Source organism: Euwallacea fornicatus, chromosome 34, assembly GCF_040115645.1.
Source record: "Euwallacea fornicatus isolate EFF26 chromosome 34, ASM4011564v1, whole genome shotgun sequence".
In the NCBI taxonomy this organism is placed as follows: domain Eukaryota; kingdom Metazoa; phylum Arthropoda; class Insecta; order Coleoptera; family Curculionidae; genus Euwallacea; species Euwallacea fornicatus.
Genome location: NC_089574.1, coordinates 2,410,417 through 2,426,195, shown reverse-complemented (window position 1 = coordinate 2,426,195; position 15,779 = coordinate 2,410,417). Strand labels below are relative to the sequence as shown.

Here is a 15,779-nt window from a genome sequence, read left to right as displayed (position 1 = left end):
GGGAGCCGTTTAAGATTTTGGAATTAGGGTCGCTAGAGGTGAAGGTGTATGCGTAATATTAAGATTGCTGCTGCCAAAAATGTTTCCCCACTTTTGAGATCTTCAAAAACCCCATTTCGGTATCCTTCCTCAATTTGTACTTAATGGAATCTTAAGTTTTTAAATAGCCACACAGTATATAGGCTAAATGCAAATATCCTACGACTGTCTCTCATTCATAACACACAAACACCTGTTTATTATTTTTAACATTGATTTGTTGGATTAACCATTCCCTCCTTTCCTTAGTTTACATACATCCAAATATCCATCAGTCCCATCTACTCTTCTCACATATGAATGCGTTTCAAAATTGATTTCGTTTTTTCTCCTATCGTCTTCAATAAAACATGATTGCGCGATCATGTGAAGAGACTAGAGGTCAGGCAAAGGTTAGCAACTTGATGGGTTCTCAGGTTGGCATGACTTGCATTCTATCTACATATGACAGCCCACTATGCGTTTCCAATGCAATTCTTTTATGACGAAGGCCTAGTTCTCACACGGAATTGTCATGGATGAGCACGGTTCAAGGATTATTTCTTGATACAAATAGCACGGCACATGAGCATAATTTGGAAATATTGTTGAAAGTGTAGGGTCAATATTGTTACGCGAGGCTGTAGAAGACTTATTCAACACCCTTTCACACCTCTATTTTTTTCGGTAAGTTCTGAATGTGTTCGATGATGATCTTTATATGTGAGCTCCATTGGGCCATTGACTTTTAGTGAGTGATGATTTTCATGATGCTTTCTTTGAATTCACAGACTATCTCAAGGGCCTATTATGAACGCGTCTGTTTTATTGTGGTTGAAAAATACTAAAACGCAGATAGTTCAGAGGTCATAAGTCCACATTGTTGCAGGTTTTAATAACAGTTTCGGTTATAACGCATGCTGCTAAAACGTTAGATAGTATACCCGGTCTCAAACTCTTTATCTGAATATAACTTTTATGGAAACGGAGAATATTATTATAATCTACTTACCCTCAATAAGTTCGGAAAGTTTAGCAATTCCAGAAGCAGCTTTACTTGCTTCTAGTATTAGCTGAATTGTTGGAAGTTGGAGGTACTTTTTAGTATAAATCTCTATTTTACTTCGATAATTTTGTGTAAAGTTATGTCTAAATAGTCTTTAAAAAAACTTTGAAATCAACCAGAGTACTAGGAAAGCCAATAAAGGTTTGAAAAACCTCGTGAAAAAAGTTTTGACTTGAAACGAATATTCTCTGTACACACGTTCCAAGGTAATCTCCCCGATGGGAACGGAGATAATTCAACGTTTAGGTCCTGCATATGATTGCCAGAATGCTGAAGATACGGCAAGTCTCTGAATTATCAAAAAAACGTTCAAACCTTACTTAGACAATTTTAATGAGAAATGTCCTGGAAATCACTGCCTAAATCGCATACTATAACGTTTCTTATCCTCCACCCTGCCTAATTAGGGTCAATACCCGAAAAAGAATTAACCAGGATTAACTTAAGCTCAAACAAGAGTTATGCCTGGTGCCCTGCATACACACGTCAAGGGGTCCGAATTGCTTTAATGCCTAATTACTGGAAGTAAAGTTGATTGGGAGCAACTTGACACTACATCTATATTGTTCAAAGTAAGTTAATTGAAATGTTTTAAGAGTGATCCTTATTGCTTATGATCATCACGTAGGTATACGAATATTGGATTAATAAATTCCAGGACCGGAGTAAATTAGTTAACATTCCTTCGAACATACCAAATGGTCACCTTATGCATTGAATTCCAATGTTTGAATAGTCAGTTTTTGCACCGGAGAATGATATTTTATATGTACTAATTATTTCATACGGGAGCTAATTTTTTTGTGACACGTCCAGTTCATTATTTTTAATGAAGCATGTTTCTAGTAAACACGTGTATTTAAACATTACGTACTTCAATGAAGCAAATATTATATATAATATTTTTATATTACATATATATATCAGTACATTATATTTATATAATGTACAGACAGGACAACAATGTTGTCGAATGTATTTTTAATGATACGTTTATGTAATAGAGAATCCTCAAGAGAATCACTAGCCATTGATATAAACAATCAACTGATCACGGAAAAGGTCAGCAGAATAAGTTTTTTCTTATGTAAATGTGACGAGGAAAACCAACATGTGCTATTGATTCTGGTGTCAATGCAGTTTTCGGATCCATTTTTCGGAGAGAAAAGTTAAAAATTATCACTGCCACAAATTTCACTGAGTGGAAATTTTGTATTTTAACAGAAAATTTTATGCATTTCACCCTGTATGTCGGTGAAGGAACAATAGCGTTTACTTTGAACGGCTTATTAGGTGAAAGTTGGCTGGCAAAGTTTTATCAAGAATTGATGTTTAAAAGCAAGCGCACTAACCCTCAAAGTAAAACACAAAATAATCAGGGGTGGGGTGGGTTGTAAGTTCATTTTGCTGCCAACAGATGCCCCTAGGGAGCCATCACACATTTCACGCCACAGCTGTCCCCTCATAGGGTTTTAATCTCGATTATTGTTATTCCAGGTTCACGAACTGTGTGACAACTTCTGCCACAGGTATATTAGTTGCCTGAAAGGTAAAATGCCAATAGATCTTGTGATAGACGAAAGGGACAGCGGCAAACCACCCGAACTGACGGGATCCACGAACGGGGATGGCGGTACTAGAAGCAACGCAGACTCCACCTCACACACAGATGGAGCCAGTACGCCTGATGTCGTAAGTAGTCCTTCCTACTATTCTTAACCCTTTTCTCGCCCTCGTCCCATTGAGAACAGTTTTCGATGTGTCTACTCCATTGCCCAACATTTCCCGAAGTAACTGATAAATAATGCGATTAAAGGCCAGTTCAAGCCGTGGCGCAAACCTAATAGAAAATACTATTGAATTATAGAACTTAAGCAGCAAAACTTGACTCGCAAGGTTTCCAGATATAACTCCCCATGGGTATAAGTGATGGGTGGCGCGTTTGCTTGATCGACGTTTTTCGGCGGTGAGGGGGAGCCACTGAGTGTATTAGCTCATTTTCGTGATGCTGTTTGCAAAAAGCAAGGGGAGCTTAAAGCAGGGAGTTTTACTGGTAATTGGTGTCAATTTAGACTGACGCATCGGCAGCGGGAATGAGGGATTGAATTTCACCCTTGCGTATCTTGTGGCCACCCGCCCGGCTTCTTTAAAACGACGTATGAATAAACAGGCTCGAGAAATTATCATTTTGACGATATTTTCTCGAAGACCTTTCAGATTTCCCAATTGGCACGAGGAGGACGAAATGTTAAACTTAGTCATTTGACTAGGCCACTTAGTCTGTCACAAAATCGATTGAAGGAAGAGTAGGAATATGCGTCATCAAAACAAACAAAGCGACAAATCACAGGATGAAGCTTTCTTGCTAAATTGACATCGATTCCTATTTGCATGTGCACTAAGTAATCTCCGGTAATCCTAAGTGAATACGGGACTTCTCTCTCCCCTGGAACGAATAAACCTATGAGTTTATTAATTGCGAGGCTGCAGTTTCGGACATAATTATAGACTCAATCTTCCTTAGGGCAAATTAGAATTTAACAAGTTTTTATTCACTTTGAAATTCGCTGGTTAAGTCAAACAGGAATTAAGAAGAGCAATCTGTCCAAACAGAGAAACGTGCGACGTCACGTTTAGTGTGCGCCGATGCGCTGCTCCCCACCACTGCGAAAAGAGCGAATAAATACACCGTCCGTTTCAGCTACCGCTGCAGTCAATGTCGAGCGCCTGATTCGTTTGTTATCTTGCCGCCTTTGTTAGTATTCACCGGAATTGTGGACGGATCGTCAGGAAGCCAACTATTGGATTGTGGCCTTAAAGGGTCGGGAAATATTTACAATTTTCAAAAATTTCCCACAGCAGTCCAAGTCGGCTCATTTTGCTCTGCTGGATTTACCGAAAATGGTCTGAAGAAGAGAGCGAATTTCCTACGGCTAGTGCGCGAATTTATTGCAGTACCTTGTTTGGCCACACATCGCAATACTTTTGCCACTCTATTAAAGTTGTTATAAAAAGCTTAACTATTTATTTAAAGTGCGAAGTCAAAACCAATTAATTAACATCGAATTGAAGTAATTTAGTGGCATCTGTTTAATATTCTATTGGTTAAGTAATTAACAAGTACTTGACAAAGCTAAAAGACCTTCGTTTTCAATATTTGCTGAGGCAAGTTCGGTAAACACACATTTCAAACCATTTGAGTACTAATTCCTGTGTGCTTTGCTTAATGAAAAACTGTTTGAAAACGGTCAATTAAGTGTGCTTATGGCACAAGCTCAAGAAAGTGTACTAATAAGAAGCGAAAACATCTCTGAAATCCCACTGAGCTTGTTAGTGAAATATTTTTGGCGCGCCCCCTGACAATCAAAATTAGAAATTATGATAATGTTGTGTCTGAAATGACCAAATGCCAAGTTACGCTTTGGATGGCGCTCAAAACGAGAATATTTCATAGCGCTGATAATACTGTACTGCCAATAGCATCTCACATACGCATTTGTCGTCTGAATGGTATAATTAACGGAGTATTTATAGCCCAAGGGCAATGATCATCGGCTGTCTACACGGAAAAGAAACTTTTCTGCCGTTTTACACGGAAAGAAATTTATTTTTAAGTTATCTGGACAAACTTTGTAAAATCTCGAGCCAAAATTTGTGCCAAAAAACTGGAAGGTTTTAGTTCGCACACCATGCGAGGGGAAAGTTTTTGAAACTTTGCGCTTTCATTTTTGGAAATTTCGGGCTCTTTCCTCTGTGCGCAAAGGCAACGCTGCTTCGGTTTATTAACAAACTTAATCTGGATTGGTGAGAAGCGTCTAGACGAACACACCCTGGCGGCATGGAATTTAAGAATTTAAAAATAAGTTTTCCAAAGGAAATATCGAAGGGGCGTTACTCAAGATGGGAAATAGTAAAGTTTCTTCATGTCTATTTTTGAGCGCATTTTAGTTCTAGACAACATCTCTCGACACTGGAACCAAAAACTATTTGTATTTTTAGAATTTTAAATTTAATTTTAATTATGCGTGGGTTCAAAAATCGGACGAAGATTGTTTTTCGTGACTGTTTGGGAAATTAGTTTTGCCAGCATACTTCAAATATCGATGTTTTTCTGTGCTTCGGAACGCATTTCTGGATCATATTCATAATGTTTGCTAACACCTATGACCATATCAATTATTGTAATTACGGGTATATGTATTATGAGCACACATGCAATCTGAGGACGGTCAGTATTACAGATTTCACACTACAAAGACATGATCACTATTTTAATAACATTATTAATCTCTACAGAAGTAAATGTGAAATACACCAGGCGTAATGTAGTTAGTGCACAAAAGAGCAATCCGAAGGCCAATTTGGTCGTTCTCAACCAGCTCCTTTGCTTCCCAGTCTTCCAGAAGAACATCGCTAAACTGGCCTCTTTTGTGACCATGTTCAAAAGACCAGCAGGAACACTTAGAAAACTTTGTAGCTTTTAGTCTTTCTACCTACGGGTAGCTAGACAGCGAAGTTAAGTGGACTTACAAGGTTTTTATCAAAATGATAAAGATGTGAATAACTTTGGACTTTTTTTTAATCGCTTTTCATCTGGTGTTATTCGCCGCAGTTCAAGCAAAGAATGTGGCAATAGATTTTTTAGTACGCCGGATGTTGAACGCTAACAGCGTATTAAAGCACTGGAAAATTCACTATAGGTTATTATAAGGAAATTCGAAGGAAATCAGGGTCACTATTCTGGGCCCAAAATCATCAATGTCACCTTCAGTAATCACGTTCAAGAGCCCAGGGGGAAATGGGGGGCCAAGAAAAATGTGCTTGATTGGTTCGGAACTTTATTGAAAAAAAGAAGATCAAAATAGGGATCTAAAGGATCTACGCAAGTCCATTCTTCAGAGGTCAGTTTCAGAATTGCGTCACTGGCGAAATAATGGTTGGTGATGATGGACACGATGCTCCTTTTCCATTTGGAAACAAAATTTTACAAAACAGTCAGGCCATGTTACCAATGGAAAAATCTGCAACAAGACCCAAACGTACTTCTTTCAAGAGAGGTTTGACAAACAACTTTATCATGGAAATTAGTGATGGCACATCCAGATTTACTTCTGTTCCAAAAGAGATAAATGAGGTCTGTTTAATTGATGCTGAAATTTGGAACAATTTGGGCTAAGGGAAGTACAATATTAAAATATATTCACAACATGAATATTATAGTGATAAAGTGGAGAAAACACTGCACAGGTTTCCAAAGCAGTAAAATTCAAACATATAGTGACTATATAGAAACAGAGCGAATTTTAAAGGCTCGACAATGGTGGCCAAAACCTGAATTTTACGAGTATTTTTTAAAATTAGTGAGTGTGGGTTGTATTTGAAAGGGGCCTATTTTCCGATGCATAAATGGCCGACCTGCAAATTGGAATGGTTGGAGACCCTCGACGGGAAAATCGTCCTTGATACTTTCGTCTGTCAACTTGAACCGTTTCGCAGACAATATGTACGTCTGCCATTTCTGCATTCGTGGGTTGAATCATTTTAAACATAACACACAATTTATTACTCAAAAACTCACATTAGACAATTAAAAAAAAAAAACATGTGAAATTCAGAGTTTTGACCATCACTGTCAAGTTTTAAAATTCACTATCAATAAATTATCTGATTTGGTGCTATGGAAACATGCACTGCATTGTTTTCTAGTGAGTTGTGCATCCGCTTTGGAGATAAATTATAGCGAGGATTTTGTTATTTTGGTGGTAAAAGGTCAAATTTCGAATCCTTTGTTTTCAGAACGACGGTTTTTCGCGGAAAATACTACCAATCAAAAACTAAGTAAACATTTGAGTGTCTCTCAAAACTTTCATGGTTGGGGAAAATTTTTTAAAGAATGCCCTGTTATTATCCAAAAACATAATAAAAAATTGAATTTAAGATTTTAATTTGAATATCCCGTATTTCGACATCTTGGGCCCGTGCCGACCTGTGTTAATATGAACTTTTATCGTGAAATTCTTCAAAAAGTACCCCTTGAAATTTGCCTGCATATTTAATTAACAACCTGCATATAAGTGATCGTTTAAGAGGTACCACCAAATGCCCCATAATGAAAGTCAAACTGTTAAGTGTTATCATTCTAGCACTGCCATTTTATTACCCAGCGGGCTTTCATATCAATAATATCAATTTTTGATCGTTCATAACATCTATTTGGGTGTTCTTCCATCTGCAGTTCCCTAAAGTGCCGATTTCCTTATCACCGTAGATGAAAATGTATGGGCGATGGGAGAAAATTCTGTCTTTCAATATCAAGCTTATGAGCAATATTGGGAACAAGCAGAAGCGGTTAATCAAATATTTACTGCATGTATGGCAAGAGGTTGGCGAATTTGATATTCAAAGAAAGATTTACGGTACATGGAAACTATGGTTGATATTTTTCGCTCATGCAGACGAAAAAAGCTGTTTAATTCAATCTTGATGAGATGGTATCTCGCCTCTTAAACAAGCATATTGCATGGCCATACAATCACATTCACCATTCAAGAACCCAAATGGGAGTAGCAATATTTCATTTTTAAGATGCGAAAAATCGCTGGGCCACCATAGGATGTTGCAAGACTGCATTGATTAATTATCTTTTATGTGCAAATGCAAGTGCATCCTAAGTGCATTTAAGGCAAACGTCATTCGCTCGTAATACTTAGTAGAAGATTTCGATGGCGTAGCTTATGGCAAGGTAGCAGATGTTTCTTTGTCGGTTCCATAATAAATTGAACAAATCCACCTGTTTGCTGGAGGGAAACTCCGACGGCGATTACAAGCCATCACTGTCTCCTGAATTAGGCTGTTTAGAGCGAATGGTTTCCCGCGCTCGCTCTTGACTCGAAGCTCTGCGTTTTACAAGCTATTTGAAGTCAATAAAATGATAATGCCCCAATAAAAGCGGTGTGGAGATACACCACGCGGAGACGCTTTCTACGCTCTAAGTGATTCTCAGACGATGCAAATTGTATCAGGAAGAAAAAATAAAATAGATCTGTTTCGGCGACGTCCCTTTTCTTTTCGCCTCAGTAACGGGGCCTAATTTCGACTTCTATTCATTCGAAATATGTCTCTGGGGTTTAATGCTATAAATACACGAATATGTTCAATTTGCATATTTATGCTAGTTTGATGTATGAATGGTTATTATGTAAACGAGCCATTAAGGCCAAATTACTTCTAGACGTAGGAGCACATTTTTATAGAGCCATTAGGATATGGCAGAAAGTTTGGGCCGTAGCAGAACAAACAAATTACTTGTTGGTCAATTTCATTACGGTCACCATATTTTATTATAGTAAGCAAGTCGTGAACGGGAAGGGAAGTTCAAAAATGGAAAACGCATGTTTGCCTCAGCTCAGAATTGATCTGTCAGAAGTCCGCGCGGTGTTCCTGCGGATGGGATACCTGGGTGACATCGTTGGTGTGTGATCCTTCCCTCCGCTTAATTTTTTGAATTTTTTTGAATCAATTTCACCTTGTTTATCTCCGGTTTCCGCCCCCGACAATAGGGAGGGGGTGATAAACGAAACTTGCATAAGTACAATTTAATGCGCCAATCGAGTTTGCCCGAGAATTCGCTCTTGCTTCACGATTTGCCCTTATTCAAGCATTTCCTTACTTATGCGTCATCGGGCTATAACGAAGAACCAGAACATTCTCGTACGGCGGGATTGCAACTGTAACATAAAAATTCTTAAGAGCTTATTCTTATCTCGCCGGTGTGAAAATAGCAATTAACAATTACTCATTTATACAGCTTCTGGTAACTGCTGATTAAGTGATTATAAGCATATTTATCGAGAATCTATGCATATTAAGGTATTAAGCAAGAAATTTTTCCTCCACCGAAAGTGCAGAAGTTAAAATATGGCTTGCAAAGTTAGCACAAGCAAGCAGGCGGACAACCGAGCCATCTATCAATTCCAGTTCTTTGGCAGGATTGTTTCCTGCTGCATCAAACTAATGGTCCCAGCGGCCAGAATAAACTTTGCAGGAGAAACAGTTTAATGGAATCCGGGACCGCGGGGACCATTAAAATGAAATACTGCGCTCTGGCCAAACGAACACCGCCTCCTTTTTTTCTCGGACTTTGTCTCGCATTGAAATTGCTCTGAGCTCTCTTTGGATCAGACTCTATACAGAGCAACGTATTGTTATTATTTAACTACATGCAATTATAACTCACACCAACATCATTTATTCTTGATAAGGCCCTTGATGGACACGCTCTAAGTCCGACTTCGTCAGAGTGGGTTCGGTATTTGCGTTTAGTGGATTTCGCTGGTGATATGCGGAGCGATAAAGATTTCGCAGATTGGATAATTGGGGTTATATAAGTGAGACACACTCTAGACAAGAATTGACGCAAAGTGCAACAAATTTAACGTCCGCTGTAAATGGCGTGCACTGGCCACGCCTTGGACAGGAAAACAAGTAAAAATGCTTGTTTATGATGACGTCGCCGTCGACGTCCAGAAACCAATTTATATCGGGGTATTGTACGTAGCGGAAGATAAACTTGGGGAATTATAACTTTAATGGCAAAATAAACATGGTGCACATCACCGTATTGAGTAGCCGGTAATTTAATAGGATAGATTTAACTCACGTAGAGGTTTTATTGAGAAAAAAATATTCAGGTGTTGGGAACGTTATCGGGAGAGAGAAAGCGGCGGCACCTTGGTCGATGGGGAGCCATACATCAGCCGTCCAGAGATTTGGGGATAGAATAGAATAGAGCCACCGAGAAAAGCAGGATATGAGCGCCGCGGAGGCGTCGGCACTGCCATCGCAGCAGCACCGTTGCGCTGCCGGCAATATATTACTCCGACAAATTAAATTATCCTGCTGTCTGCGATAAGGCCGGACTGAGACCTGGGTGCATTTTTTATTATTGCGGATAATGTTTCGGGAACGCGTTTAGAAAATTCCATGTGTTTTATACGCTCTTGATAAATGGGATCAATAAAGTGTCGGCGACGTAGCCTCAGGTTTTTAATAATAAAAATGGATATGGAGGGCACTAAACGGTTTTTGCAAATAGATACGCACCTGGTCCGTCTGGCCTTCGCAAAAAGTCCTGCCATCGACTTTTCGAAGGGACAGGTATGCAGTGCGTCCAATGTGGGGACCTCGACGAAAATCTGCACATTCAAGGGGGCAGTCTCACGATGCCGACGTATTGTTGATTTGGAAAAGCATTGTCACAACTCGAAAATTGCTATTTTTTTAAATTTTTGCCGTGGACCAACTGTAAACACCAAACTTCATCACAAAGAAAAATGTCACAAGTTGCACTCATATCACTACCGCTAGATGGCGTGTTATTACAGATTGGCTTTGTCAGTCTCATGCAAACATGTTAGTTGCGTTTCAGTTGTCGCGGATTTCACAGCGCATGTTTTTGAGAAAACTGTCACAGACACTGACGTACCGAAAATAAAAAAAAACAATATTAACACTTTTTGAAGAAAACCCTAAAAAGCGGGTAATCTCAACGTATTAGATGTTTATACCGGACTATACAGGGTCATTTACGGTAGGTGTCCTATTAAAAGTTTACGGGGTTCTAATATAGCTAGAGATTTGACATTTTGGACGCCGATGTAATGGAGTTTGATATGTTCAATTAGAATATTCATCAGGTATCATTGCGAGGTTGCCAAATCTATATGTAACTGACAACAACTTTGTTACTTTAAATTACACGTTCAGTATTTTATTACATTTTCGACTTGCCCGGAAGATTTAAACCACAGTTTTATGTATCATATGCTATAGTTGTGATGCTCCGTTTTCGAAATTAATTTTTTTTTGGCCGATTTAGCAACAAAGAGCTCTAAATTGAAAAGCTCAAATTTTTTAAACTATCACAGATAGACAGCTGAAATTTGAGTTACAGATTCTTATTCGTTTTGTATATCTCGTAGTATTACAAATTTTTTGGATTTTGTATACGTGTGGGAAAATTGATACTATATCTGAATGATATAAATATGAGTGTTAAATCTTAAATAAATATATATAACTTAGATACACAATAGATACTCACTACAAAGTATTTTTTTGGATATTTTAAGGACAACGGTTACCAAGTTTATAGACAATTTACGATTACATTTGTATGGGAACTGTTGTATCAATTAGATGGTGCTCCTGCTCACTGCACCAATAAAGTAAGTGCCAAACTTCTTTTAATATTTCGAGATCCATGGGTACGGCGCCTGGATCCTTGAAATTGACCACCCTGAGCGCCAGATATTTTGTGCCTACAATTTTTCTTACCTCATCTAAATCTAAATATTTTTATTTATCTCTTTATCTCTATTACATTCATGTTAAAAATGATTTTAATTTAATTTATGTTATATATGAAAACTATTTTGAGGTTATAAGACTTCACACCTTACTGTTTATGCTACCAAAATTATCATTAAAAACACATTTCAATTTTATAATCTTGCTCTTACAAATATTTGATTGGTGACTGTGTTCTTCCAAACTAACGGCACTTGCCAAATTAGATTGAAACTCGGTTACAGCGAACGTGGGTTATAACGAACGATCGCCCAACGAACTAAATAAAAAATGTATCAAGTATCTATTTAATTACATGTTATTCTTGTTCGGATATAACGAACCCATTTACAACCAATAGTCGGTTTTAGCGAACCCTTTTCGAAGAGAAATTCGCAGATCCGATCGGTTAAAACGAAGTAATGCCTACTAAAAAGACCATCCTGAACAATTTATTAAGCTAATTTTAGAGTTTTTTTTTTTTTATCAGAATGATCTCTACACAGGGGAATCCCTATGTATTGAATCATGGCCGATTTTGGATTTTGGTCAGCAAGACGTACTCCTAAATCAAAATGACGAAGACGTTCCATTGTCAGAGTGGATTAAGAGGCATAATAATGTTGGTCTAGAAGAGTATGCCAAAATGGATAACAATTTGCTAACAACCGATTCAAGACAAATTATATGGCTTTATTGAAAGACATTCTCTTATTAAAAACCAAGTGCAGTATAAAATGACTGACCACTTTACAGCACAAAATAAATAGTATGTTTGTATGTAGTAGTAACATGATGTACTGCATCGCTATTACATAGGTACAAATAAAACGACGTGTTCTTTTTGCCGTTCTTTTATGTTTAACTGGTTTATAAATCTTAACTATGTATATACAAATAAAAAAAAATCAACGCAAGAATTTTTGAGGCGAACGTAACATGAATATGTACATATAACTGCAATCGGGTATAACGAACGCCCGGTTATACCGAACAAAATCTCTGGGGCTCTTGTGTTTTTTATAACCAACTTCGACTACTGTTACTGTTTTAGTTATTGTGAAAAAACGGACTTCCAATTCAACTCTTTTCTCAAGCTAGCTTGACTATAGTTTATATCAGAAAACTAATTACCTCAAATGTCTCTATCTTAAATCGTTCCAAGGCTTCAACAATTTGCATTATAAATTGTAACGAGGTGTACCATCGTTGGTTTGGTTGATTAAATTTTTTTTTAACAATACTGCACTTTACTCCCACTTCGTTCACTCGTATTTTAATATCGATAATGGTGCCAGGTTGATAATTACTGCGAGCTTGTGCCAATCAGCTATCAAGCTGGTAACCTTCTCTACACGTAAACATAGATGTTTTAAAATTCGTCGGCTAATGAAAAAGCTAGGCAGGTAATAGCTCAAGTTGGAAACAAAATATGTACTTAACTTCAACTACCAGCATGGTGCAGTCAGTTCTTGCTTTGCTGTCAAGCCAAAATAGCAGCTAGTTAATACCTAGCTTATTTTTTAATAAATGAATTATAAACGCCACTGGCTTACACGGGCATAGGTCAACCAAAAATTTCCTAAGGCATTGATAAGGGTAATTAAAGGTTGGAAAAATAATCTAGAAATTGCTCAACAACATTTCTGCTAAACACTTTAATTACAATAACAAGAAAATACCTGTGGACTTTATTGTTCAAGTCCAATAATGAGTCTTCCGGGTGATAATAGTCGTGGCGCTTAGAATTTTTTTCATAGCAAAAATAGAGCATAGTTAGTAGATGTTAAATTAAATTGTAAAATTTTATGAAAAAAATCAGGTAAGAGACAAAGAACTGAACATACTCGTACGAAATCCAGGATAAGCGGTAGAAAGAAGACCTCCAAATCACCAACTGTGGATAATCTGAATTTACTTCATCTATCATGGATTGAATTTTGTAATTAATCCAATTCAGAGAAAAGGCACCCTTGTTTTGCCATTTTTCAAAATTCGAACACCAATATCTCGGAATCACGTAAAGCAATTGCCTTAAAAAATTGTTCAAATTGATCGCCTCAATGCTCTCTCTTTGTTCGTGCGTGAGCTCATTTACACAATCTTTTTCGAATCAATTAAAATAAAATTTCGAAATTAGTAACTCCAACAAGAACTCTGATAAAATGATAGTCTCGACTGACAAAAATTGTTGCACTCATTATCTGTAAAATTTAATGGTTTATTCTGTACATGTGGGATTGTTTCATTAAAAACCATTATACTCAACTAATATAAATACACTTGAAATGATCCATAGTGAAAACTTCTATTAATAAAATCCATTTGGCTGGCCTTCCAGTAGTTTTATTTTATTCGCTTTTATTGTAATATTAGACGCACATTAAGATTGAGCATAATTATACCGGATCCGTGAACGTCTTCAAATGCTTTAAATTAGATTAGAAAATAACCCCCTCAAGCACTGGCATTGCAACTGATAATTTCGAGGGACATATTAATATACTGCCCACATGTCAATAAACGGAAGTAGGAAATACTTGTTCCACCCCACTGGATACGGATAGTTGTTTGCCGGTTAAGCGTTAACTCGTTCGCGCTTTTTGCCTGTTTTTTGACACACCTCGTTATATTATTAAGTAATACACAAGGTGCTCTACCGGCACCACTAATTGATATTCCAACTGCCAGCCTGATTAATGAACTGTGAAGAAATATTCCAGTTTTCATTAGAACCTATCATTTGACACGCTTTATAAGTTTTAGTGCATTTCACTGTTGTGATGCTCTTAACGACCTCGATCGCAGTTATTGAATTTGAATTGCTCTTTACTGAATACCTACGCAATATGCCTAGTTAAAACTTATAATGAGATGTTATTTTTTGTAAAGTCCATCTAAATGCACGGTGTGAGCCAACGAAATTACAAAGTAACTTAATAAATTCCATTTGCAATTTACTCTCAAACTGAATATGTTACGTGATATGGTTATGAAACATGCAGATTTTAGAACTATTTAGACATCCACAAGGTCACTCAAAAACGAGCGGTTTCTCAAAGTTACATTTTTTAAATGGTACTTCCTCTATTTACTAACTTATTATATTCTAATCGTAATTGTATACCTTTTTTATACATAGTTGAATATTTACCTTTTATCGTTTAGGAGATATCGGGACGTTTTTCGAAAAATTGTCATTTTCAAGTACTTATTTATTAAATATAACATTTTTAATTTGTACGGGATAGCATTCATATTTGGTATCATGAAAGTAAAACGCAAAATCATTGTTTCGCCAACTAATTATCTAGAATAAAGCCCACAGAGTCTCTACTATTTAGGGGCCAACATAAAAAAAATTAAATTAAAAAAGTCTCTTTTTAAATAGGACACCCGATACATTTTAAGTTTGCCTAATAGTACTTTGAAAAACCCTCAAGTGTTATTTCATATGATATTATATTTACATTCATTTTGGGAAAAATTCATTATTACTAGTTATGAAATTATATTATTATTTTATTAATAATTTTTTAAATGACAATTTCAGATAGAAAAGAACTCAACAATAAGAAAACTTCTATTTTAACAGATAGAGATTCACATTTGTTGCATTAATTTTAATAATTATTTTTTTTATTTCATTTAAATCAATTTAACGGTTTTATGTTGACGCCTAAATAATAGACACCCGTTACTTCAAATGATTAATTAGCGAAACATTGACTTTGATGATTTCATATTTGACTGCCATCCTATAAAAATTATAAATGCAATGTGTCAATAAATAAGCGCTTAAAAATGATAATTTTTTGAAAAAAATCTCGATATCTCCTAAACCATAAGAAATGATCATATTCGACTCTATATAAAAAGGTTTATAATTATAATTAGAATATAATGAGCTACTTAAATACAGAGTGTGCCATAAAAAAAACTTTTAAAAGCGACAAATTTTTTTGAGCAGCCTTCTAGATCTCTAAATATTTATAAAATATGCATATTTCATAACTAAAATATTCAGTTTGAAAATAAATTTGAAATGGAATTTATTAAGTTACTTAGTAATTTCATTGACTCACCCTGCGTAAAAATGTTCTTACCCGTCTTTTAAAGTACATCAGGGAAAGCTCAAGACGGATCACGCACCATCCTCCCACCCAAAACATATGTTCCTTGTTAGGACTGTGCTATCGGTTTTCGAAGTCCACAACCCCTTCTTTCGTGTTACTAGGCAGAATAATCATAAGTGCGAAAATCACTGCAATCGGATCAGATAAAGATCATTGCCGTATCATTATCCGAAGAAATCTGTAACGACCTGGGAGATCGGAGGTCAAGTAAT

The 15,779-nt window shown here is 36.6% G+C and overlaps 1 protein-coding gene across 5 annotated transcripts in view; it reads left to right on the top strand.

Annotated features, from left to right (window-relative positions):
• The window catches only part of hth (homothorax), a 161,293-nt gene that overhangs the window by 59,288 nt on the left and 86,226 nt on the right, over nt 1-15,779 (top strand). For all 5 annotated transcript variants that reach the window (XM_066299818.1, XM_066299819.1, XM_066299816.1 and 2 more), the window contains one exon: nt 2,582-2,776. In XM_066299818.1, the coding sequence (XP_066155915.1) occupies nt 2,582-2,776 (195 nt within the window). The remainder of the gene's footprint in view (nt 1-2,581; nt 2,777-15,779) is intronic.